The 26,022-nt window shown below is 39.8% G+C and overlaps 1 protein-coding gene across 5 annotated transcripts in view; it reads right to left on the bottom strand.

The window, feature by feature from the left end:
- NBAS (NBAS subunit of NRZ tethering complex) overlaps positions 1-26,022 on the bottom strand; it is a 338,668-nt gene that overhangs the window by 152,360 nt on the left and 160,286 nt on the right. For all 5 annotated transcript variants that reach the window (XM_075923472.1, XM_075923475.1, XM_075923474.1 and 2 more), the window contains 3 exons: positions 25,291-25,414; positions 13,030-13,106; positions 12,351-12,488 (listed from right to left, as the gene is read on the bottom strand). In XM_075923472.1, coding sequence (XP_075779587.1) covers positions 12,351-12,488; positions 13,030-13,106; positions 25,291-25,414 — 339 coding nt within the window. The remainder of the gene's footprint in view (positions 1-12,350; positions 12,489-13,029; positions 13,107-25,290; positions 25,415-26,022) is intronic.

Below are 26,022 nucleotides of genomic sequence, written 5' to 3'. Positions count from 1 at the left end.
TTGGTCCCGCAGCCTCAAGGGGCAGTGCTAGGGGACCTACCCGGCAGCGCCCCAGCTGCTCTGCCTCCGGCTTCCCATATTCAGCCGCTGGTCAGTTTTAGCAGCGGCTGAATAGGGGAAGCTGGGGGCAGAGAAGCTCCAATGGTTCAGCTGCCCGGAGCACTTCCGGGTTCCTGATGGTGCCGGACTATCAGGAGTGCCAGACCGTCAGATGCCGTACCTTTGGAGTTTTACTGTATAACTATACTCCAAATAAAAATAATCAGCTAAAACTCAAACTTCTAAAAACTATTTACAAATATATGTATTGCAGACAAACTGATACAGAAAACAAAGCTCTGAACCCTTGAGTTTCTGACCCAAGCAATAAAATAGTAAAAAGGAACTGGAGAGGTCTGTCCCACAATTTAACTCCATGTTGGAGAAACAAGGAGAACAAGGGAACATGTATGTTTCAACAGATTGAAATTCTCTGGATTCAGCACATGGATTAAATGACTCATCCACAACAGAATACATGTAGGAAGCAGCACTCAAACATTAATGCTTATTTTTCTTCAGACTGTGTGGAATGTAAGAAGTCTTGAAGAAGCGAAAAACAGAGCTGGAGCACTACAGGGCCCTCTTATCCATAAGGGTGCTGAAAGAGTTATCCCTATTGCACTCACTTATTACCTCAAGATTTAGGGGAGGAAGACAATAAGAGCCCAGTTTACCCTTGGACAGGTGGAACCAAGAAACATTATCAAAGTCTTTATCCTTTCCGATTATTGCTTTTTTAAAAAATGTATTTGTGTTGGGTTTTTTTGTTTTGTTTTGTGATTTAGCAAAACAAGGGGCCTGATCTGCTACAGAGCAATCACTGAAACCAAGATCCAAGCCAAAGGAAATGACAAAGAAACAATTATTAATTATTTCTCGGCTGTATCTAGACTGGCTAGTTTTTCCGGAAAATCAGCTGCTTTTCTGGAAAAACCTGCCAGCTGTCTACACTGGCCGCTTGAATTTCCGCAAAAGCACTGACTTCCTACTGTAAGAAATCAGTGCTTCTTGTGGAAATACTATTCTGCTCCCGTTCAGGCAAAAGTCCCTTTTGCGCAAAGCTTTTGCACAAAAGGGCCAGTGTAGACAGCTCAGATTTGTTTTGCGCAAAAAAGCCCCGATCGCGAAAATGGCGATCAGGGCTTTTTTGTGGAAAAGCGCGTCCAGATTGGCACAGACGCTTTTCCGCAAAAAGTGCTTTTGTGGAAAAGCATCCATGCCAATCTAGACCCTCTGTTCCGAAAATGCTTTTAACGGAAAACTTTTCCGTTAAAAGCATTTCTGGAAGATCATGCCAATCTAGATGCAATCCTCTTGCTGTAGTGACATGAGGCTTCAGGAAAGGTTGAAGCTCCATTATGGTATGTGCTGTTTAAACATAAAAAAATGAGAAACCGTTAATCTGTGCTCTATCTGAACCAAATACACTTTAGCTCTAGAAACATGCTCATCACAGTCTGAATACAAGAGCACAAGTGGCTGAGTTGTAACAATTTGAGGAGTCACCTTGAACAATGGACAAAAGCCATTACATTATTGACTGCAAGATCAGGAGAATGTGGGTTTCACATGGCCTTACAAGAACAGCAGTATTTTTGGAGCTTTCAAACATATTTGCTCATTTTTCTCTTGTTTCAGTATCTAGCAATTTAAAACTGCTTTACTAATTGAGAAAGCATCATTACTCAGGGAAATTAAAGTGAGAAGATCTTGGGAAATTTTGAATGTGAACTTAAAAGTTGTGCAATATCCCATTTGCAAGATAGATTAAAATGCAATTTTGGTGAGATTTTTAGTAACAGCAAGGCTGACACACACACTAATTCTGCACACAGATTATTGATCCCTCATACCAATTGTTAGTGATGAACATATAATAAAAAACTAAATAGAACAGAATGGGAAATCTATGTGGTTAACGCACCAAGTGAACAATGAGAATACAAGTTGTACATCCAAAACCCAGCACTCTCTGGACCAACAAACCCGGGAGCCTAAGGGCAGGAGGGCCAGCTGGGTGGAGCATCACGGTTAGCAGCCCAGCTGGGGAGAGCACGGGATGGGGGCCAGAGCCCCACAGCAGTTTTGAGTAGCCCTTGGGAGCATAGAGCTGAGCCTGGAACCCCATGGCAGCACAGGGCAAGAGTCACCACAGCAACCCCCAGCTATGCGGAGCCAAAGCTCCACAGCTGCCCCTGGCTGCACATGGCTGGATCCCCATGGCAGAAGCTGGAGCCTGTGCCTCCCAGGGAGCCAGCAGCAGTTGGGCAAGGAGCCCAGCTAGGTTGGGGAGGAAGGAAGGCAAGGCACAGCTACCAGAAGCAGGCAATGGGCTTGGAGGCTGGTGGCAGGAGATCTCTTCTAGTCAGGCAAATTCTCTTGTTTCAGACCGGTCAGGTCCCGATGATGCCAGACCAGAGAGGTCCAACCTGTTTGGGAAATTTCTAATGTGGGCTTGTCATTACAGATTTTCCTTTAAATGAGACATGCTTTTAGTAATTGATCATTTTTAAATTAACGCAGTTTTAACCCACTGGAGAAATCAACATGAATGTGAAGATGTTGCAAACAAAAGGGTATTTGTAAACTGGAATTAAAAGCTCATTGAATCTCCACATTTGCTGACTCTGGCTCAGTGGCTGTTTTTAACGGATTCTATCCTGACCCCAAATGTCTTTATTGTTCATTAGTGCATACCATGCAGACTGTATACTTTAGTGTACACACTACCTGATCATGTGGACCCTGCTAGGCACTAATCAAAAGTTCCCTAGCGTGCACTGATGTAGTCCCATGATGTAGTACTGTATAGATAAGGGCTACCTTCTCAAATTCCTTGTCAAGTCCCACTTTTTCCAGGATGCCTAGAAAATTGCTTACTAAAATCACCTGCTCATTTTATCTATCTAAAGCAGCTGCTTTTGTGGAAAAACTTGCCAGATGTCTACACTGGCCGCTTGAATTTCCACAAGAACACTGAGTTCCTGCTATCTGAAATTAGTGCTTCTTGCAGAAATACTATGCTGCTCCCGTTCGGGCAAAAGTCCTTTTGCGCAGAAGGGCCAGTGTAGACAGCTCAGATTTGTTTTGCGCAAAAAAGCCCCGATCGCGAAAATGGCAATCGGGGCTTTTTTGCGGAAAAGCGCATCTAGATTGGCACAGACGCTTTTCCACAAAAAGTGCTTTTGTGGAAAAGTGTCCTTGCCAATCTAGATGCTCTGTTCCGAAAATGCTTTTAACTGAAAACTTTTCCGTTAAAAGCATTTGTGGAAAATCATGCCGGTCTAGACGTAGCCCACTGAGTAAAGCCTTGACCTTACAAAGATCTATGCACATGTTTAATTTTATGCAATATGATTAATCACAGTATGTAAAATTAAGTATGTAAATTTTTCAGTTTCTAGTCCAAAGGGACAGCCAGGAGCCATAGAGTGGATGATAAACTTGTATACCTAACTTTAATATTGTTTTCCAAGGTGCCATAAAGACAAAGTGTTTATGTGGTTACGCCCTAAGCTTGCAACCTTTTAAAATTTAATTTATGTCTTTGCTCTCTTATCCTTCTCTAATGTCTGTTACTCTTTTCATTGACTCACCTTAGATTACTTTATTAGTTCCTCAAGGCAAGGAACACAGTTTTTTAATCTGTATTGGGAGGTACCTGATACTCTTGGGTGCTTTTAATAATCGTAATAAAAAATTAAATAGTTTTGGATGTTTTAGTTCATCAGGTTCTGAAGTAAATGTAAGCAGTTTTTTTTTATTATTATTATTAACTGCCTTTGTTGAAGAAGTGGCATTCGTTAGCCCTGAGCTAAAGTTACCACTTTAAAAAAAATATATAATTTTCTGCTATGGAACTCAGGTGATATTTTTGGAGGCAATACATCTGCTCCTTCTGCCTTTGAGGAATTTCTTCCCTTACTCAGATACCAATCGCTTTATGTCCTGAAGTGTGAGGATAAATAACAATTGCATTGTTTCTTAAATCTGTATTTGAAAAATGAGTGTTACTAATATAAGTACACAGGAATATTTGTTTGTTTTGTGCTTTTTTCAGTATTTACTACATTTACCCTCCTTTTCTATTTTATCCTGCAGCACTTGAGCTAATTATGCATTCCTTTAAAAAGGTTGTATATAAAATGATAGATCCCAATATCCATGTATTGTGGCCAATATGATGTTAATTTGATCCACAGTACTTCCCCAAAATGGGTAGTCATTACACAGAACTAAAATTATGATGTCTAATAAGGTTGCTTCATTCCCACCTTTATTTATTTGGTACAAGATGGAATGTATGTGTAACTATTACTAAAGCTTGAAAAGAGAATCTCTACTCTTGTTTATAATCAGGCAAATAGTTTTAACATGATATTTTATTTCACTGTAATAAACACACAATTCTAAACATAATGATTTATACTTATAGATGTCAAGATAAAATATTATGCAAATCTGAGTAGTAAAGGCAGGAATATCCATATAAACAGATTTTATAGTAAACCCACTGAATAATAGGTTCTATGGTTTGACTACTCAGGCAATTTTTGACTGATGGATACTTTCTAGATTTTTTTTTAATTTTATTGCATTGGCAAAGTCTGAAGAACTCCCCACTGCTTATTTGGAAAAAAAAAAAAACAACTTAAAAATGAGATGTGTGGCAATGACAATTTGTTGAGTTTTAAATTATCCTCTTTAAATGAACATGGCAATTACTAAAACCTCCTTGACTATATGCTAATATTTAATCACACTACAAATCATAACTGCCCATAAATACAAGATAGCAGACAGGATAGTTTAGTAGATCGCAATGGGACAATTATGCCTTTTCATCTATGTTTAAAATTCAGCCCAAGCAGACAGAACCAAAAACTTTTAACTTGTGATAGCTTTTTGTGGGATTGTATGAAATACATTTACGATTTCAAATCATTTCTCAAAAGAGATCAAAATCACTATGGTATAAATCCCTCCAAATACTGCTTAGTCCTGAACACACTTTAATTAGTTTTTTTTCCTTGCTCCTCAGCTCACTAGAAAACTTGTTCAAGTCTTAGGTGATTACCTCACGGAAACACAAAGATACTGCACATAGCAAGCAACTTACTGCCAAGCAAAGCTATGCGAAAGTCTCTACATACGGCTACCAAAAAGAATCAGAGTGTAGCAACAAAATCAGACATTCCCTTCTCCCTAACAGACAGTCAAGAGTTCTGGTTCTCATCTGATTATGAAAGAGATCATTCAGTAAAAATGAAATGCTGCACTTTGTAGCAGATCGACTTGCAAATTTCACAACTGGAGTAAGAGAAGAACAGCAGAATAGGGGTCTAGAGAAAGATATGATTTTTACACTATCAGAGTTTGGAGAGAACCTTGAAAAAACATTAAGTAGAATCTGTTCCTTTCCCCTCTTCTTGCTGCCTGCCTCCAAGATATTTTAGAAAAGGGACAAGGGACTTAATAATGTTAGATGTTACAGGATCACGATAATACAGCTGTGGGACCATGCCCTAGTGTGTACAGAAATATCACTAAAGTTTTGTCACAAAAATACAATTCATGACATTCTTGCATCAAAATAAAAGCTGAGCAATGGGAGAAACAGATGGTTTCATTTTTTTAAATTGTCTAAATTATGCAAAACAATCTCTGCGACAATCAGCTCACACATATAGTGTATTACTCTGGCAATTTTTCTTCATCCCCACAAACTTGAGAACAAAAGAAAATTGCCAACATAGGTTAAACAGCCTGAATGGAAGGTAGTTATTGGAAACTGATATGGCTTTCTGTATTCTGAAATTACATAGTTACATAAGCTTATTTGGAGGATTTGCAAAGTTAAAAATGTGGTTCAAAAAAGTTATTTGTGATAGGGCTCTTACCAAGAGTTGGAAGGAGATGGAAATGTTCTTTTGTTTGAATTAAAACAGACTCTTTTCTCTACAGAGAAAGCTTCGTTAGGCAATGGCACTTGGCCTTCCCTACGTGATTACAGCTTTGAGATTAGAGACAGATTTGCATTATTAATGGGGTTACAGATTGTGAGATCACAGGGACCACTGTGTTCATCTAGTCCGACCTCTTGTATAGCACAGGCCCCCCCCCCAAAAAAAACCTTACTCTCAAATTAATTTATAGAGCATATCTTTTCGAAAAAAAATCCAGTGCTAATTTAAAAATTGTCAGTGAATCCATCACATGGTTCATGATAAATTGTTCCAATTTTTAGTCTTACTGTCAAACATTTACACCTTATTTCCTATCTAAACTTTGCTGCAACTTCCAATCACTGGATCATACCTTTTTCTATTAGAGTGAAGAGCTCATTAAATATTTGTTTTTCATTTAGAAATTACATTCTGTGAGTAAAGTCACCTATGTTATCGTCTATGTTAAACTAAGCAGATTGAGCTTCTTGAGCCTATGATTATAAAGCATGTTTTCTAACCCTTAATTAATAGCTTCCAAGATAAAATGTGATTTTTAGAAGGATTTTATAGCATGTTTGGTAATGGTTTACTCTCTGCTGAGACCAAGTCAGAGCCTGTTATTGCGATTTACACCACAAATTACATAATACTTTACCAACATAAGGGGGGGAAACTCCTATAGGTGCTTAAAACCCAAATGGGAAAAACCACATACAGCATAGAGTCGTGCACAATAGTAGGTGAACACAACATCGAGGAAACAGATTAACTTTCTAAGTTTACAACACACCAATACGTATGAAACGGAGTTCTGAGGGAATATAAGATCAAAGATTGACACATGAAAAAAGACAGAACTGATAAAATGCAATACAAAGCTGCTCCCACATCATCTTTTAGTCTGGTCAGAACACAACCAACCTAACTCATGCTTCCCTTATTCTGGTGTGATCATGGACTGGATTTGGCATTGGCCAGTTAGTCAAGTGACTCCCATTTCACCATGGATGAACCTACACTGAAATCAGAGAATGTGACTACAATACTTGTAAGACTCACTTTAATTTATCTAGCACGAGTAACAGTCGACTGCTCACTAACATCCCTACCGCACATGCTGCAATCACACCTCCAAATGCAGTGTAAACTAGGCATGTTAGGAAGCAAATAAACTGCTAGTAGTCGATAGAATTTCTATTGACTGCACGAGTAGTTGATAACAATGGAAGTCTCCGGAAGTCTCTGCTGCAGCTCTACAGTTTAAATATAGTAGGAGCCAGGCTGCCTGCCCACCCAACTCTTACTACATTTAAACTGCACAACTGCAGCAGGGGTAGCTCCTGGACCCAGCACAAGACAGGACTGAGCCAGGCTTCCTCAGGCCCGACTCGAGCTGGGTCCAGAAGCCATTGTCCGCCATTTGCTGCAAGAGCAGCCTCTGTTTGTGGCGTCCGGGGCTGGCCACAAACAGGGACTTCTGCCAAAGCAGCAATGGCCATAATAAACAAAGGGTGCTCTAGCAGCAGCCCGCAGACAGGGGCTGTTGGTGGAGCATCCTCTGTTTGCATCTAGCCCCTGCTTTGGATAGGGGCTGTTATGCGGGATACAGAGCAGCCTCTGCCCACAGCAAGCCTGGGTCCACCATGGGCAGAGGATGCTTCACAGCAGCCTCACCTGCCCACCCCCTACCGCGCTGCTACCGCTACTGCAGTGCAGGAGAAGGAGACGGTGGCACTGTGGAGACAGTGCTAGGGTGAACCGGCTTTTAAGCGGGCTCCCCTCAGAACCAGCTGCTGCTTCCCCTTCTTGCTGCCTCTGATACAGAGGCAGCAGGGGTAGGTAGGGAAGAAACATGAGTAGTCAAGTGATTGACTCCAACTACTCGCAAACATCCCTAGTGTAAACATACCCATAGTCAGAAAACAGACCAAACAGAGGTTCAGAAAAGAACATTCATGGTGAACAGAAATGTTTGAGCTTTTCCTTTGATTTCTTATTTAAATACCATACAGGAGAAGAGAATGACATTTCTCAGCTAACATTTTTCTGTTGGCATCTTCTGACCTCATTTATAAATAAAGGGAATGTTCTCCAGCTGTGAAATTCAAAGGCAATCCAATCTTACTACTGGAGGGCTCCAGAACAAAGCTCTGCCTTTCTTTTCAGGCCACCAGAAGAGTTCTTTCATAGCCAAAGGAATAATTCAAAAATAAATGATTAGCATTAAGATACCAAATTGATATATTAGAATTATAAAAAAAAGACTTCTCCATGTCCCCCATTAGAGAAAAAGTTTTATTTGTATTCTCGTCATTTATCAGATGACCAGAATAGCATCAATAAGGAGAGAAGCTGCTAATAGAAAGAAAATTCTCAGGTAAGAAATTTCTCATTGTGTCGCACAGCTTCACATCTCATTCATCGGTAACCAGAAGCATCAGAGAATGAACCCCATAAATTGGGGGGAGGAGATAAGCAGAGTTTTACTATATTAATAAAAATAACAATATATTAATAATAATAGAATAAAAGGCAGGAATCCAAGTCCCTCCCTATACAAAAGAACAGCTTTATAAATTCAGGAATTACGTGGGGACTAACCCAGGAGCACCTTTCTACCAAAAGATGCTGCTGCAAAGGAATGGAAAGTCACTTTGCAAATCTTCCTCAAGTGGCACTCAGATACTTTCCACCCAGTGCCTCTAGAGAATTCAGTGAATGGCTTCCCAGATGCCTACCATGTCAATTGGTATAGCATTTTTAAATCTTGCCCTCAGCAACTTTGATATCCTAAGTGGTGCCACACCTCCGGCTTGAAATAGTAATAAGAAACACCAAATAATGGTTTCCATTACCCTCTCCTTAGCATTTTCCTAGAATCAAAGAATCATACGAGTAGAAGAGACCTCAGGAGGTCACCGAGTCCAACCTCTTGATAAAAGCAGGACCAATCCAAACTAAATCATCCCACCTTTATGAAGCAAGGACTTAAAAACCTCTGGGGATGGAGATTCTACCACCTCCCTAAGTAACCCATTCCAGTGTTCACCACCCTCCTAGTGAAATAGTTTTTCCTCCTATCCAACCTAAACCTCAGCTGCTATCATCTTGAGACCATTGCTCCTCATTCTGTCATCTGTCACAACTAAGGACAGCCTCTCTCCATCCTCTTTAGAACTCCCTTTCAGGTAATTAAAATTGAACGAGATGATCAGGACACAATTAGCATATGTAGTTCGGATACCAGAGTTATATCTCCAGAGTTTCAGCAATACTCATTTATGCCACAACACTCCAGGGATTAAAAGGTGATGATGGGACAACTATTTCCTAGGAATTGTGGAACTAGGAACTTAACCTTCAACAGAAAGATTTCTAGAGCTGTACGCATAATCTTTGCCTCCTGATAACACCAGTGTGGTTCTTGTGTGGGCATAGGAACTAACACCAAAACTTGCCTTTCCGAAGTAATTGTGACAAAAATGTCACAAGCTTGTCTATTTTATTTATTGAGATTAAATTTGGCACCTCATACTCAAATGGAGAATCCATTGTGCTTGCCTACAAAAATAATACTACAGTTTGTATCCATGCTTCTATGATGTTTGAATGTCAGAATCCAACTAAACTTCCTGGAGAAACTTCAGTGTATAGGAGTACATTAGAGTTTTGTGATTATTACTCTATTTGTACTACAACAGCATCTCGAGGTCAAAGCCTCATTGTGCTGGCACAGTGAATGAAGAACTTTCTGTTTCCCCTCACAACAAAAATATAAATTTGGCCTGATCAGTGAATAAATCAAGTGATACACACACTGTGGAATTATGTAGGAACAACTCAAACATTCATTAGGTGAGGCTTTTATGCTCCCTCACAATTCTTCGCTCCAATATATGTCATGACTTCTGTGAATAATTTCCCCGATGTCTAGGATGCTAGCTGGTGAAAGATTCAAATATCTTGCCTACAGCAACTTTGAGACCCTAAGGCCATGGCATTTTGCACGGAATGAGATTAACGGAAAGTGACCTATTAAAGGTCGCTTCAGTCTTATATGTCTATGATTTTATGAATTGGAATACTTACTTCATATGTTTGATCTATTATTTTACTATTCATAGTAACATATCTGTACTACTAGACATGGACCCAGAGTGCTAGAAATGTCCATATATATCAAACCATTCCAAAGAACTGCTAAGGGTTAGAACAAAACACATTTATTTCACAATGTACCCAATTAGTTCATTAGATCATCTATTTATTATTGTGTTATTTAATGTGATGGTCAATTCATTTACTATTTCATATAATAAATGTACCTAAATAGATTTAAATTATAGGAGTACATTAGTATAAAACTGATAAGCATTTGAGAGTGATGAATATGTATTAAGGTAGAGAAGTACAGCATGGCTCAATTGCAAAGACTTCAGATTGAGGCCTGTATGATTTTAATTTACCCCATACTCGGCTGTAGATTTAAGAACACTTGCCATGAATTGGTGATCTAGGAATATCCCTATGCCAGTAAGGCTGCAAAAATACTTTAACACAACGTGACAATAGGTAACGTTATAGAAAGAAGACTACAAGAAACCAGAATGTATTGTCCAAGACCACAAAACACCTCATTGTAACACCATGGAGTGGTGTGCTCCATGGCCATATTTTGTGCATAGATGCTAATGAAAATAAGAGAAGCTAAGAAACAACCTTTGAAAAATGAGGCAGTACAATACTCAGAGCGTAGAAGTACAGAGACAGAAAAGAGGGTTGAAACTCTCAATCATATATAAAAGGTTCTGGGAGTGATCAGAGCAATATAAAGTATGTTCCCAGGTTCGGTTAAAAAAAAAAAAAAAAAACCCAAACAAGAGGATCCCAAAGAATGCCCCTTAGAAACTGTAGCAGGAAACATGCCATTATTGATGATCATCTCTTGAGAGATTCATCAGACCCTGAAATATCTTTGAGAATATGAATTTGACCACAGTCTTAATCACTGAATGTTTATTTTTAGGATTTATATAAGCACAGATAATTCGAGCCTTACTAATTGCTTTAATAAAGCTTGTAGTGCAGATAAGATTTTGTACTTGTTATATCATGTATATTATCACTATCCTTGGTCTTCATGTGTTCCTGCAGTCTCCAAATTTGAGAAAACTACAAGGGGTGATTTTCACTTTGTTGTGTTTGAAACTATAGCAACAGTAATGGTAATTTAATAATAAAAAAATATTACACTGATTTTAAATTTAAAAAAAGTAGACACACCCACCTTCAACAGAAAAATGTTCAGAGATATAATATTTTCCTCACAACAGAAGTGGGATTATTGTAGAGATTAGGGAACAAATTCCAAAACCTAGCATTTGGAAGTAATGGGACCTAGATAGTCCAACAACTGGTTTGTCTAATCTGTTACTCTGATTAATCTAGACACCTGATGACAAAGTTGATGTACTTATCTACAAACACCATCAAGGCTCGTATCCAGGATTTTGATTGTTGCTGTACAATTCCAAACAACCATTCTGGAGAAACTCTATGCAGCTGAGATCTCCAGAATTGTGTGATTATTGCTCTATTTATATTGTAACTACATTTGGAAGTCAGGGCCCCATTCTGCAGGGTACTCACAATCAGTCCTTCCCCCACAGAGCTTTATGTTTCCCTTCACATTAGAAACAGTTTGACCACATCAATGAATGAAATGCCCTTAAAAATTCTATCTGGATTCCAAGATGTCTGAGGGGCTAATGGAGGAGCCTTGCTGAACTACAGTTCTACTTTGATGCCCAGGCTGTTAATTGTTTGATCTCTAGATCCAATTGAAGGTACAATCCTTTGAGAGGTCTACTAATTTCCACAAGTGCCATGTGAGCTCTCTTAGCTTGGGCTAACAAGTTCAAAGAGCCCTTTGGGGCAATCAAAGATTAAGATGGATAATTTTCCTCTTTTATGTATCCTTTATTTGAACTGTCTTAAAAGACGGTAGATTTCTCGGAGCCCAGGATATTATTTTGATTGCCACGGAGAGGTCTAAGTTTCTAGTTCCTTTCTGGTTTTGCAAGCATTTTAAACATCCATGGCTCAAGCAGATGGTGCCAGCAGGCAGTATACAAAACCTAAGTAAATCAACATATCAAAAAATGTACTACACGTTTTAAAAATGTATGTATGTACTTGTCTATTTATAGAACAGTGGAAGAAATAATTATATACAACCTGCCCGGCTGTCCAAAATGCAAGTCTGAGCTGTCCTTTAACAAGCTTAATATAGGTTTGTTTCTTTTTTAAGAATAGCTGTTATATTGCAGATTAATAAATACAGGAAAAAGGAGAACTAACCCTGTAGAGGGGGTGGCACTTGTCCTTGAAACATGGTGTCAAACGAGCATAGATTTGCAGGCTATAGTAATAACTTGCCAGCTGGAGACATAAAGCAGAATGTGACTGCTTTTCAAAGCACTTGTTGGCATCTACCACCTAGGAGATTAAGAACATACATGAAAGAATTAACAAGTTTATAATAAATGCACAATCTTTCTAGATGCTAGTCTTGACCTATAGTTTAGAAACAGAGCTGGCTACATGGGCTTTTGTCTCCCCTAAAGGAGATTTAATAAATCCCCAAAATGTACATAACTGGATCAAAATACCCCCTGTATTTCATTAGCTCCTGTCTTGATGTAACCTCAAAATATCACTCAGCTATATTAAACACAATTTTGATCTTTTTACTAAAATACTACCTTCCAAGTTTGTCAGACACATTTGAGTTAATAGTGTGCAAAAAGCTCAACAAATTTTAATATTAAGATGTAAGGCTCCCACCACCACTCCTGGCACAATAGTTCAAAAACATCTGGTCAGATTTTCTTCAAAGTTATCAGTCCAAAGCTGGATTTTGTGGAGATCAAGCACGTGAATTTTAAGCCAAAAGAAACAGGTTTCCAAATTATAAGCATGCAAAATACTTAAAGGGCTAACATCTGAAAATACACACATATACAAAAGGTAAACTTACCTGTGGTAATGCAAGCAGGTAGGCAAGAGATAAGGTCATATCATTTGGTAAAGCATCACTAGCCAGTTGTAACAGAACTGAAATACATGGGGGAGGGAAAATAAAGCTTTGATTACTGACCAGATTGCCCTTCACAGTTCACAAGTGAAATATTTACATTGTAACCATATTTTTAGACTCTAGCTTGAAGCATTCTATATGTGTTAAATTAAACATTAATCAATGCAATCCAGGAAATGATAATGTGTAATTAAACTGCAATCCTGATTTATCTTAACTTCCAGACAAAGTACTTATACATTAACCAAAGAAGATGAAATATTGCAGTAACAGACATTAAAGCAAACTGCAAAAACATTTTCTGTTCTGATTTACAACTAAATCTGTTAATTAAAAGAAAATCAAGTTACAAGAATTTAAGAAAACCAAGCAGAGGAATAATACAAAAATACATTGTTTTCTGAAGCTCAGTCATCAGATTCACTTGTATTCTGCATACAACAAAGAAATCAATTATTAATAAGCTTATCTTTAAATAAAAAGGCAACATGGTAATACATTATTTTAAAGGGAGACCTGTAGAATTAAGTATTGATTTCAGGAGTTATTATTTTGAATTTAGTTATTTTGAAATAATTTACTAGTTTATTCATGCCCTTAGACATCAGTAGTGGAATTTAATGAAAGGACACATAATTTAGTTTGATACGTTTTAGTCTAACATGGCAATAGCAAAAATATTCATCTTAGCTTTGCAAAACATCAACCTGATTTAAATGAATAATTTTTTAAAAAACCAAAGAATTTAAAATTAGTCATTTAATTAATATGACTTTAAGCTTCTTCACCTTACACAGTTGAAAAAGAACAAGAAAATTAGCTGGTCCAGATTACACTTCTAAAAAAATAAGAAAATTAGCTATTTCACTAATAATTATATCTGAAACCTGTTTGCCAGCTGATGAGATACCAACAGACAGCAGAGAAATACTGGTTGTGATCCAAAGTCCCTTGAAGTTCATTAGCACCAATGTACTAGCAATTTTCAAATAAAATACAAAACTTTCCTTGCTAGAGCTTTCCCATCAGTGGAAAGGAATCATTGAGCTTCTAGGGCAATGGGAAAATGAGTATTGTTATGAATGTACTTCACCTAACAAACTGTAGGTATCTCCAGACAGGACAAGCGAAGTCCTGACTCTGAATCTAAAGAAAATTTCCTGACCTTGACTTTCCCACTTTTCTACCCTGTGAAGCAGGTGACTGGAGAGAGTGCACAAGGAAAACCCAGTGTTCAAAATTCCAAAAGTAAATCTGCTATCTCCCTTTCAGGGCATTTACATTTCCAATTTAACTGTCTAGGAAAAAAAAATCTAAGAATCAAGATGTCCAAAAAATTCCACCAATGAAGGTCTGCAGCCTGCCATTTGCTCTTGTTTGGAGGCATATACAGTAGTTAGGCCTTCTGATCTTAGGTTTTAATCAACAAACAATAAAATACCACTAACACAAAAAGAAATAAGTGTTTAATCAATAAAACATAAGAAAATACACAAAAAATAGTTACTGTCTTCCACCTAAGGACTTCAAGGAAATGCACAGGAATTTAAATTTCACGGCTTATGGGGGGGAGCATGTTCTGTGCTTCCATACCACCCCTAAAGAGCTCAGTAGGGTTGCCAGTTTTAGTTGGAGGTATTCCTGGAGAAGTCATCACATGACAATCTTTAAATAAAGATTAATCTTTAATTCTCAGAGACTCAGGCCAATCCTGGAAGGTTGGCAAGTCTAGCGCCCCTGCCAATTATTGGGTGGCCCTCTGCTCCTCCTTGCCAACCCTAGTACAGGTCCCTGAATGACTTGTGTAGCTAGAGCAGTCATGCAGAGTATACAAGTGTGACTTCTAAAGTGCGGCACATATCTGATTTGTGCAGATTCAGTTGGTGTGAACTAAAGGTTCTCTAGTGCACTTTAACTAGAGATATTTGAAACATCAGAGATTACTTGGAGTATACACTACTGTAATAAGTAATGTATGCAACATATATACATTATATAAAAAAATCCCTAAAAGTCCTGATTTTCTGTCATCTACATAAAATACAAAAATCGCTAAAATAAACTGATAAAAATGAAATTAATAAATTCTCAAATGGTTTATTCTTCCATCAGTAAATCTCAATATACTTCCCCATTTTACAGATGGGACTCCTGAGGCACAGAGGCGCTGGGAGTTGCCAATGGTCACCGAGCAAACAGAGACAGTCAGAAACAGAACCCAGGTCTCCTGGTGGAGTGCTTAATGCATTAGACCACACTAACATTGTGTGTACTTGTACTTCATTCCTGCTCACTCTTCCCCGGTGAATTCTGTAGTGTCTGCTTCAATTTTTTAAATCTCCTCAAAGCTAATACAGTAAACTTCCGATAATACGGCACCTTTAGGACCCAGTGGGTGTTGGATTATCAGATATGCCGGACTATTGGAAAGGGGGTTTATGAGGGGTCTGGGGTGGAGTTTAGGGGGGATGACACCCCAGACCCCTCATAGCCCCCCCCTTCCGATAGTCCAGCTCTGCCCCAGGAGTCCCTGATTCAGCCGCTGCTGATCAGTTTCAGCAGCAGTTGCTCTCGGGGACGCCTGCTGCAGAGCAGCTGGGGTGCTGCCAGGTTGGTCCCGCAGCCCCCAGGGGCAGCACTACGGGACCAACCCGGCAGCACCCCAGCTGCTCTGCCCCCGGCTTCCCCGATTCAGCTGTTAGTCAGTTTCAGCAGCAGCTGAATCGGGGAAGCCGGGGGCAGAGTAGCTCCAATTGTCCGGCAGCCAGAGCACCTCTGGGTTCCTGATGGTGCTGGACCATCAGGAGTGCCGGAGCATTGGATGCCGGACCAATGGAGTTTTACTGTATTTAACCCACTCAACTTAAATAGTTTTGATACCCATTCACAGTTCTAAGGATCATGTGCAAATTTTTGTAAACATACTTTTGTAAAATGTGGATCAAACACTGCAATGAAGAATTATTAATCTGCTAAAATCACATTTATTTCCTCAATTATTTTCAGGGTGGGAGTTTAATTTCACCAAAATATATAATATTGACAACCCCCTGCATGTCCTGCTGCCTGCTTCTTTTTACAGCCATGCTCAAAATTTAGGTCTACCAAGCTACATCTCTCAGGGGTGTGAAAAAACCGCTACACCCTTCTTAACACCCGTTGCAGTTGCAGTTCAGTCAATAGAAGAATGCTTCCATCAACCTAAGGGTATGTCTACACTTGCAGCCTATTTTGGAATAGGGCTGCAAATGTAGGCATTAGGAATTGCAAATCAAGCCCGGGATTTAAATATCTCACGCTTGATTTGCATCTTCCCGGCCGGGCGCTATTTTTGAAATTTACAAGCCCGGAATAACTGCTCGCGTCTACACGCGGCAGTGAAACGGGCGTTCGAAATAAAGCCCTCTCTCGAACTACCTGTTATTCCTCCTGCAATGAGGTTTAACAGGTAGTTCGAGAGAGGGCTTTATTTCGAACGCCCGTTTCACTGCCGCGTGTAGACGCGAGCAGTTATTCCGGGCTTGTAAATTTCAAAAAATGGCGCCCGGCCGGGAAGATGCAAATCAAGCACGAGATATTTAAATCCCGGGCTAGATTTGCAATTCCGAATGCCTACATTTGCAGCCCTATTCCAAAATAGGCTGCAAGTGTAGACATACCCTAAGTTATCATTGCTTCAGTAGGTGGAGTCCCTACAATTAAGGAAAACCCCCTCCATCTGCATCTACACCACAAGCTACAGTGCCATAGCTATGTTGTGACAGTCCATGTAGTAACATGGTGCCTTAGAGGAGATGGAATATGCTGTGATCCCCTCTAATCCTAGGATCACTCCTGTGTATTTCAGCCTCTCCTTGTGCGCTTCTCATCCCAGGGGCATGGGATTGCTTGGGTGGGTACTTCATTTATAATGAGAAAGTTTGAAAGACCATATATAATTGCAGGTTGTCACTGGACTATCATCAAACTGCAGCTGTTGGGATGTTCTCCCTCAGATGCAACATGCAAGCCTTTGGATGGCACATGGCAACAGAGCTTGCTCTGGTGGCACCACACCACAGGTACTAAGACCACAGATGTGGTCAACAATACCTATGCTAATAACTTGGCTTTTGTCAAGCACTTTTAGCTCTGGCAAATTATTTTGGCTAAACTTAACGTGTCCTAGATCCTGTCTGATATCTAACAGAGTTCTTAACATTGTCCTTGTTAAAATCTGAACGTTGTTGCTTTTGCAAACAAGGTTATTTGCAGTGTTCCCTATGTTCAGGGCAGAAATTACAACAGTAAGGCTAGTGACTTCCAAGTGAATTTATAAACATTTTTTTATTATTCTCTAGCTGTAGAGAGACAGGTATTCTGGGTATATTTTTTTCTGAGAGACCCCTCATGAAGCCAGAACAAGAATGACTAATCTTTGGATCTTTTTTCAAAATTTTGTCCTTAATGAGCCAAATGTCCAGGTACATAAGCACCATACGCCCCCATAGTTAACTACTCAGTAGTCCCAAGCGTTGTGAGAACAACCATGACACCAAAGCCAGGCCAAAAGGCAGACTTTTATTCTTTTCAGGCTCCTGTAACCTACCCATCAGTGTTATGCCCAATTGCTTTTAAGGGCTGAATTCAGCAATGACAGCCACATGCAGTTTTCTCCTTCTTTTGTCCTTCTTTTCCCTAAAGTTTCATGGGGCTTTAAAAATACATTATTGTATATAAAATATGTTTATAGTGCTATATATTTTTATTAGTGAGGTGGAAGGTCAAAGAAACTTGCTTTCCCTTGGACCGGAAAACGGTAAGGATTGTGGTCATTCTTAAACCCTTTAGGAATTGTTTCTGCAATCTTAGACTAGTTCCCAAGAATAATACGCTCCCTTACTGGAAATCTGAGATGCATATGGATATATCACCACCACATGTGAATAAAAGAATCTTCATAGTCCTGTATACATAACAGGTAGCCTTCTTCAAACTATCATGATTGCTCCTAAACACTACATTGTGAATTTTTCTAAAGACTATTCAAGATTAGGGGGGCCCAAAGATACAGAATTGGGCTATGACTGTTTTCTGGTCATATGAAAGTAACTAGAACTAAATCTTTTTCCTTTCCCATCCACTGGCTATGTCAGAGTGATGCTCTTCATAAGACAATAAATTTCCTGAATTGTTGTGTTTTGAGTGTTTTCCAGAGGAGCAGTTTCATGGGATTCCTCTGAAGTGGGTCTTCCATCTCTTCTGATATTTCCAAACACATCTGTTGTCAAAGTAATTTGATGACATCAGGGTAAAAAGTCTATAGTTTCCCTTTAAAAGAGAGATTTTCCTCCAAGGATACTGTAATCCTTGAAACTTGCTCCAAAGCTTTTATGAAATTTTTGCTCATTAAGGACAAAAACTGTCACAGAATCCTTCATGGATGGTGTTTTCACAATTTGCTCTTTCTGAATGCAGTCAGACAATAGACCCAAACATATCCTATCTGAACCGTTCTGCCCAATGGTGATGCAATTTTAACACTAGCTGGGGCTTTCAACTCTAGGTCTCAAAGTGGAAGCCTACGTTCAAGTAAAGGAGGTATGGGGAAAGCTTGGAATCCTTCCAGGCTCTACTTCCACTCTGTTCAGCAGCTCTTCAACAACCCAACATTAGCACTATTTGAGGCACATCATGCAATACCCAAGGCTGTACATCTGTGATCAATTGTTCAACTCCTTTAATGTCACCTCTCATCTGCAAAGGATTTATATCATTGTAGTAATCAATCCCACCTTAGAACATTTCTTGAAGATACTACTGAAGTCAATTGACATTTTGTTATAGACTTAATGAGGAATTAATCTGAACTAGAACAACGTAACTTTTCTGCAACCAAAACAACAAAAATTGGAACGGGTAACACCAAAGATCACTACAAAAATATTTTGAAAGGCAAGCATTTTCACCATGCAAACCAAATGCCTGTCTGGAAACCACAAAGCAAGACTGGCAGAGTGAAAGTTGCCAATATAAGTGACAGAGAAATCAATGCCCATAAGAGAGACTTATCTTTACCATTCTGTGTATAACATCTGTCTACAAAGCTAACTAGGCCTCTTCCCCATTCAAGATTCCTATCCTTCACCTCCTACAGGTTTTACGGTATTGAGTAAATTATTAGTCTGTTCTACTTATTTTAACCATTGCTGATTTCAGTTTTTACTAAAAGTAATGTGCACATATTTGTAATTACATAGGTCATCACAGGCACCATTTTTATACAAGAGTGAAACATCTTTCAAATAATGTGTTACCATTCTGCAACCACTGCTGATAGTGCCATGAACTAAGACTTGTAGCTACATTAGTGTACTGGAAACTCATTGTGGGCTAGTGGGCCATTTTACCAGCTGAGGAAGGGAAGCAATGCCAGGCTAAATCCCCATCTCTTTATGGAGCTTGCCTTAGTTTATTAGTCAAAGACAAAACCATAAACAGTACCAAAAATAAACTACTAGAAAGAAAGCAATGAATACTCTGCAGTCTCAGATTGTTCTCCTTTCAATATAAATAACCATGGCACAACACCTGGGAACTTGTGCTGATGCAACATCTAAGATAAAACAGGCCAACAGGACTAAACATAAGAAAGTATGAAGGGAACCAACCTGACATCCTCCTAGTATGACCATGCTTAATGTCTTTTCCTAAATCATGGCTCTGCTTCATACCTTTAGCTGTTATCAGTAACTCATGGAAATAAATCACGTATCCAGAGCTAGATAATTGTATTCACTTTGGACACTGCATGATAGTTAATTTTGCAATTAAAAATGTATGGTTTACGGAGAGAGTTTCACTTTAAGACTTCTCACATTTCATATGATCTAACACACTCATTTTTCAGATTAGAACTCTCCACAGAGTACAGCAATAGACAGACATCTTCCTTCAAAGGACAGTAACAGCTTGCAAATATTGAAACAGTTCATTTCTTAAATTAGCAGGAGGCAGGTAAAGGGGGAAAGATATATAATCACTGCTAGACAAAAAGTGGAAAAATACTAACATGACAATGAGTCACTTTTAATGAAATACACAAGGTAAGCAAGGTTGCAGAAAGACAAGCTTTTGAGCTCCAAATAATTCTTCTGGTCTCAGGAAAATAAGCAGAGTGTCTAAGCCACTAGTCATCAACCAGTCAATTGTGATGGACTGGTCAATCCAGAGGACTCTTGCAGTAAATTGTGATCTCTGGTGATATAGAGGGGCTGTCGCTAAAGTGGCTTCCTACCTGCTCCAGCCTAGCCAGTGTGGATCAGTGTGTGTGGGGGAAGGATGGGCAGGGGTCTCAGCGCATTGCTCCTGCCTCCAAGCACCATCTCCACACCTCCAATGGATGGGAACATGCAACTGGTGAATGAGAGCTGAGGCAGCAGGGCTGACAGGAAGGGGCAGCTTGCAAAGCCACGTGCCTCCTCCCCTTAGGGGTGCACTAGCTCTTTGTGAGAATGGCACAAGGCCATAGAAGGCAGAGTTCCTGCCTTAGTCTTGCTTCTCCGCCAACTAGGAGCTGCCTGTGGTAAGTACTGCACAGCAGGAAGCCACAGCCAAACCCTGAGCCCCCTCTCCCAGAGCCAACTCCCTTCTCCTGCACCCCAAGCCTCACCCCTGGTCCCCTCAGAGTTAACACATGTATCCCCTCCTGTACCCCTAAATCCCTGACCCAGCCATTGCCACCTCTCAGAGCAAGCACCTCACATTCTCTCCTGCACCCACAAGACTGCCCCATCCAGAGCCTTCTCCTGCACATAAACTCCCTCCCAGAACTTGCATTCCTCACCCCCACCTGGACCGCAACTCCTACTCTATGTTCAGCCCAGATCCATTCCTGCACTGTGAAATCCTTGGCCCGAGCCCAAAGACCACACCCCCTAAACCAGAGGTGGGCAATAATTTTTGATGGGATGACCACTTCAAGATTTTGGAAAGTGGTTGAGAGCCACTCTCTTCCAAGATATTAATAAAGGAATTGTGAGGTGTGGAATGGAGGTTAGGTGCAGAAAGGAGCTTGGGTAAGGGATTGGAGTGCAGGAGGGAGAATGTGATCTGGGAGGGAGTTTGGGTGAAGGAGACAGTTGTGACCTAGGGCAGGGGACTAGGATGCAGGGTTTTGGGATGTGACCTATGCTAGGAGGGGATTGTGATCTCAGGCAGGGGATTGGGGTGCATGAGGGAGCAGAGGGTTTCGGTACGTGGGAAGGGACCAGAAGGTTGAGGAAGGGAGGGGCTGGGGAGCCAGAGGCAGGCTCTGGCTAAAAGGTGTTTACCAGAAGAAACCTGAGGCAGACTGTCTGCTGCAGGCTGCTCTACATTGCTCCACTCTGGGCATGAGAGGGAGGGGAACAAGGAGGGAGGGAGAAGGCTTGCTACACTGCCCCTACTCCCAGCAAAACTTCGATTCCTATTGGCCGGAAACTGAGAGATTGGCCAATGGGACCTAAGAGTTTTTGCTGGGGGACAGGAACAGCATGAGAAGTCTCCATCCCCAACAGTCCGGAGTGGAAGACAGCTGGCTTTTTAAAACGTGAACTGATCTCTGCCTAAGGTTTCCGGCGAGGCAGCTGCAAGCTTGATCCAGTGGCGTGGCTGGCTGGATTCAGCCTCCTGACAGCCTCTTGCCTGCCCCTGCCCTAAACCAAACTCAAGTGAGTGAGGGTGGGCAAGAGTAAGCAATGGAGAGAGGTAGATGGAGTGAGCAGAGTAGGGCCTCAGGGAAGGGACAGGACCTCCCTTGGGGAAGGGAAGCATAGATCCTGGGTCACCCTTTTATTCAAAAAGTGACCTGGGGCATAAAAAGGTTGGTAACCACTCATCTAAGCAGAGGTTGTAAAGTGATTCTTAAACATAAAGGCATCCTCACATACTGTAGAATAGGGATGTAAAGTTCCATTTAATTAGTTAACTAGTTAAACATTATGTTTAAACCGATAACCAATTAAATGGGCGGGGGACAATCTCTCCCTACGATGGCCGGGCTGAAACAGCCCTCTGCCCAGGGTTGGCAATGGGTTGCTCCAGACCCTGTTGGTTAACCGTAACCAGTAAGCATCTCCTGGTAAGGGTGATGCTTACCAGTTAACCATTCACATTCCTGCTGTAGAATGCCTCTTAAAATGAAGTAGGTAATTAAGAGTTAGCCAGCAGCAGAATGTGCTACAAATTGTTTTAACAAGCTTTAAAACCAGCATTTCAAGTCCACAGCTTTAAATGTCTAGCACAATTATGAATTTAAATTCCCAGGTTTTTCTTTTGAAAATGAAGTTGTAGATAACAGACCTTCATAATGTCTTATGCCATGTGATTAATGGGTAGTGTGAGAATAAATGTTAAGCAATTGTAACTGTCAGTCACCCTTCTCTAGTTAGCAGAGAGGAACAGTTTTCTAGGCCCATGGTAAAGATGCATCAGGCACACTGCTTGTGTCTGTATCTGATGTTAAAGCAGAAAGAGATCAGAAAGATCCTTGTGATTCAGCATAACAACACTGTTGCTCTTAAGGAGTAATTAGAATACAGATTGTGTTAAAAAGAAAATATGATGAATGATTAAAAGTTTGTACTAACAGAAGCTTTGTATTGGAAGTAGACAGATACCTTACTAGGGCAACTATATCCTTTTTCCCCATGTGAAACAATTATGTAGTACCCTGGGGAGGGGGAGTGAATGAGTTTGGGATGTGACTGTTTGGAGAAAGATAAAAATTGAAGGATCAGCAGTTTTAGATTTAAAATAGTCAAAGAAGGGGAAGAAGAAGTAGACGACTCAGGGGCGCCAAGGTACCATCAACTGAGCCCAATATAAGGCAGACCAGTGCAGGACATACATATGGCAGACAACCCTTTACAGATAAAACTTAAAAAACAACAAGTTTTTTGGTTGTCCAGAACCAACATCCAACACTTCAGTCATCTGAAGAAGTGGTCTGTGCCCACGAAAACTGAGGATACCATCTAGATATTTTGTTAGTCTTTGAGGTGCTACCAAACTATTTGTTTTTTTTAATATTTTTTTCTGTTACAGACGAACTCAGCTACCCCTCTGAAGCTTTACAGATAACACAGGCTTGAAATTACACTGGGAAGGAGGCACTAACATACTGGTGTCAGATGACCAAAAAAACCCAACTTCCAGATAAACAGGTGTTAAACAAAACTGATGGTGAGTGATTAAGAGCTGACACAGCAAAAATCTATAAACCTGAATGGGAAAAAAGTCCTATAAAAGATGGGGTGTTTTGTACGAATCTCCAGGTCTTGTGTTATCAATATTGGAGCATTGGTCTGAACTGAGAAATGCCTGGCCAGTGAGTTAATGTGAGCAACAAACTGATAACTTTAAGCTGTGTCTGTGTGTCTGTGAGAGAGAGAGAGAGAGAGAGAGAGAGACTATGCATATAAAAGAATAATGTTCAGGGCCGGATTAAGACCTTTAGAGGCCCTAAGCACTGAAAAGACTATGGTGCCCCTCGATATGTAATTCAAAATAAAAACAATACTATACCGTAAAATCGCGGGGGTTTTTTGGTGCCCTGCTTTGCTGGTGCCCTAAGCACGTGCTTAGTCTGCCTATTGGGTAATCCAGCCCTGATAATGTTACATTGTCAATAAATGTGGCGTTTTCCCTTAACCCCCGAAAAAGATCCTGTGAAATTCTCAAGTAAATCACTGTGCACATTTCCTTTGAGAACAAAGATTGAGCAGTCACAAATGAGGTGATCACTTTGTGAAAATGTTCACCTGGGATGACATGGTATTTTTTATCCTATTGTTCTGTGAAATTTCATTTGTAAGTGTAATGATTGGATTCATCCAGATTGGTGTTGGTGCATTCGATGCACTGAAAAAGGTACACCATATGTTAGGATATGCATGTGTAAGCTCAGGGATATTGAAATGTGTGTCATGGAATAATGATCATCATAGCAGTGGAGTAGTAATAGAGATGTAGCCGTGTTAGTCTAGTCTAGCTGAAACAAAAAACAGGACTATGTAGCACTTCAAAGACTAACAAGATGGTTTATTACGTGATGAGCTTTCGTGGGCCAGACCCACTTCCTCAGATCAAATTGTGGAAGAAAATTGGCATGACCCATTGGTATATATGGTCATGCCAATTTTCTTCCACAATTTGATCTGAGGAAGTGGGTCTGGCCCACGAAAGCTCATCACCTAATAAACCATCTTGCTAGTCTTTGAAGTGCTACATAGTCCTGTTTTTTGTTTCATAGCAATGGAAGTGTGTTTGCATGTTTTTTCATCTGTCGTTCTGAAAGGGTTTTAGTGCCACTTCGATTTGGCATCTCCTGGTCTTTGGAGAGCTTACTTCTGATGGCAAGGCCAGAGGGCTGTTTGAAAGTCAGAAGAGGGGGTTCAGGAAAGATCTCTTTCAGGAGGTAGTACTGTATGGATTGTAATTGTTTTAGGATACCCATACGGGTTTCAGTGTAGAGTAGTAGATGACAAGTAGAGAGAGGTATGTGGACATTTCCCCCGCCATATTGAAATAAGTTCTCTCAAGGTATTTGAGTAGCCTGTTCCATGATACAATCTATTTCCTTGTTGAAGTGTCCCTACTTAGTGAAGGCAGTTTTAAGTCTGTTTGAATCATTCTGAGTATAGTCCCTATATACATTTTTAATTTTGGTGAAGAGAAGTTTTAGGAATCCAGGAATTTTAAAAACAAACTAAGCACTAAATAAAATAGTGAAAGAAAAACTGTAATTCAAAGGTCACTGTAGCAAAGTTGCAAAAGATATGAACTCTAACTGCAACAGATTAACATACCTATCTGCAGACAATCTGATGGACATTTATTGCACTCCACTACTTCTCAAATGGTGTTTGTGGACACAGAAGTCCACAGCTATTTCTGTCACAATGGCCAAACACCATGAACCTTCTAAAAGTGACACTTTCTGATTACAAGTGAATGTATAACTTTCTTCACAAACTGGTCCTAACAAATCCAACCCATTTTTCTGCACCCTCCAGTGATCGGCCTCTCAGATAAATTTTACATTGTTAGAAATTAAATAATGATGAAACTTGTAGAACACACAAAAATATCACTTTTGGATACTATACTGCATATATGAACACATAGAATACACACTCACACACATATTATAAATAAAACCCTTGACACACACAAACTTACCTTCTGTAGCTGGAAATAGATCCTCTCCTTCACTTTTAGTTTCTGCTAATTTTCCTGTCCTCAGCAATACTTCTGCAAAGCTTTCTGAAGAATTGTGTTGGTATGCAGCATACGCTACTTCAGACTTTAAAAAAAAAAATCAGTGTTATATTCTTTAAATATTTTTTTTAAAAAAAACTCATGTTTAATATATCACATAAGATACAATTATATAATTTGATGTCATTACTTTTTTTAATCTACATACTTTTTCTATTGCTGTATAACATCTAAAATCATTCTCCTGTTAACTTGCTTTATGATGCTATGTTAAATGAAACCTTCGGTCATCATAAGCATTGTGAAATGTAAACTGTGTAAATCAGGGGTTCCCAAACTTTTTGACACAGGGACCAGTAAATCCATTCACGAGCTTTTGAAGGACCGGTAACAGTCATTGCATAATCATTAAGCAACTGATGAATATTCAACTAAGTTGTTTCTGGTCCACCCAAAGCCTCCAGTGCCAGCGTTAGCAAAGCTTTTGATACAGTCACTCACAATATTCTTGCCAGCAAGTTAAGGGAATATGGATTGGATAAATGGACTGTAAGATGGATAGAAAGCTGGCTAGACCAGGGTTTCCGAAACTGTTTACTTTAGTTGGAACCCATTTTTTTTTTCAGTACTTTTTTTTGCATCCCAAAAATATAAACTCATAAAAAAGAATTAAAAATGAATACATTTTCAGTG

Source organism: Pelodiscus sinensis, chromosome 3, assembly GCF_049634645.1.
Source record: "Pelodiscus sinensis isolate JC-2024 chromosome 3, ASM4963464v1, whole genome shotgun sequence".
NCBI classification, from domain to species: domain Eukaryota; kingdom Metazoa; phylum Chordata; order Testudines; family Trionychidae; genus Pelodiscus; species Pelodiscus sinensis.
This window is presented reverse-complemented; position numbering and strand designations above follow the sequence as displayed.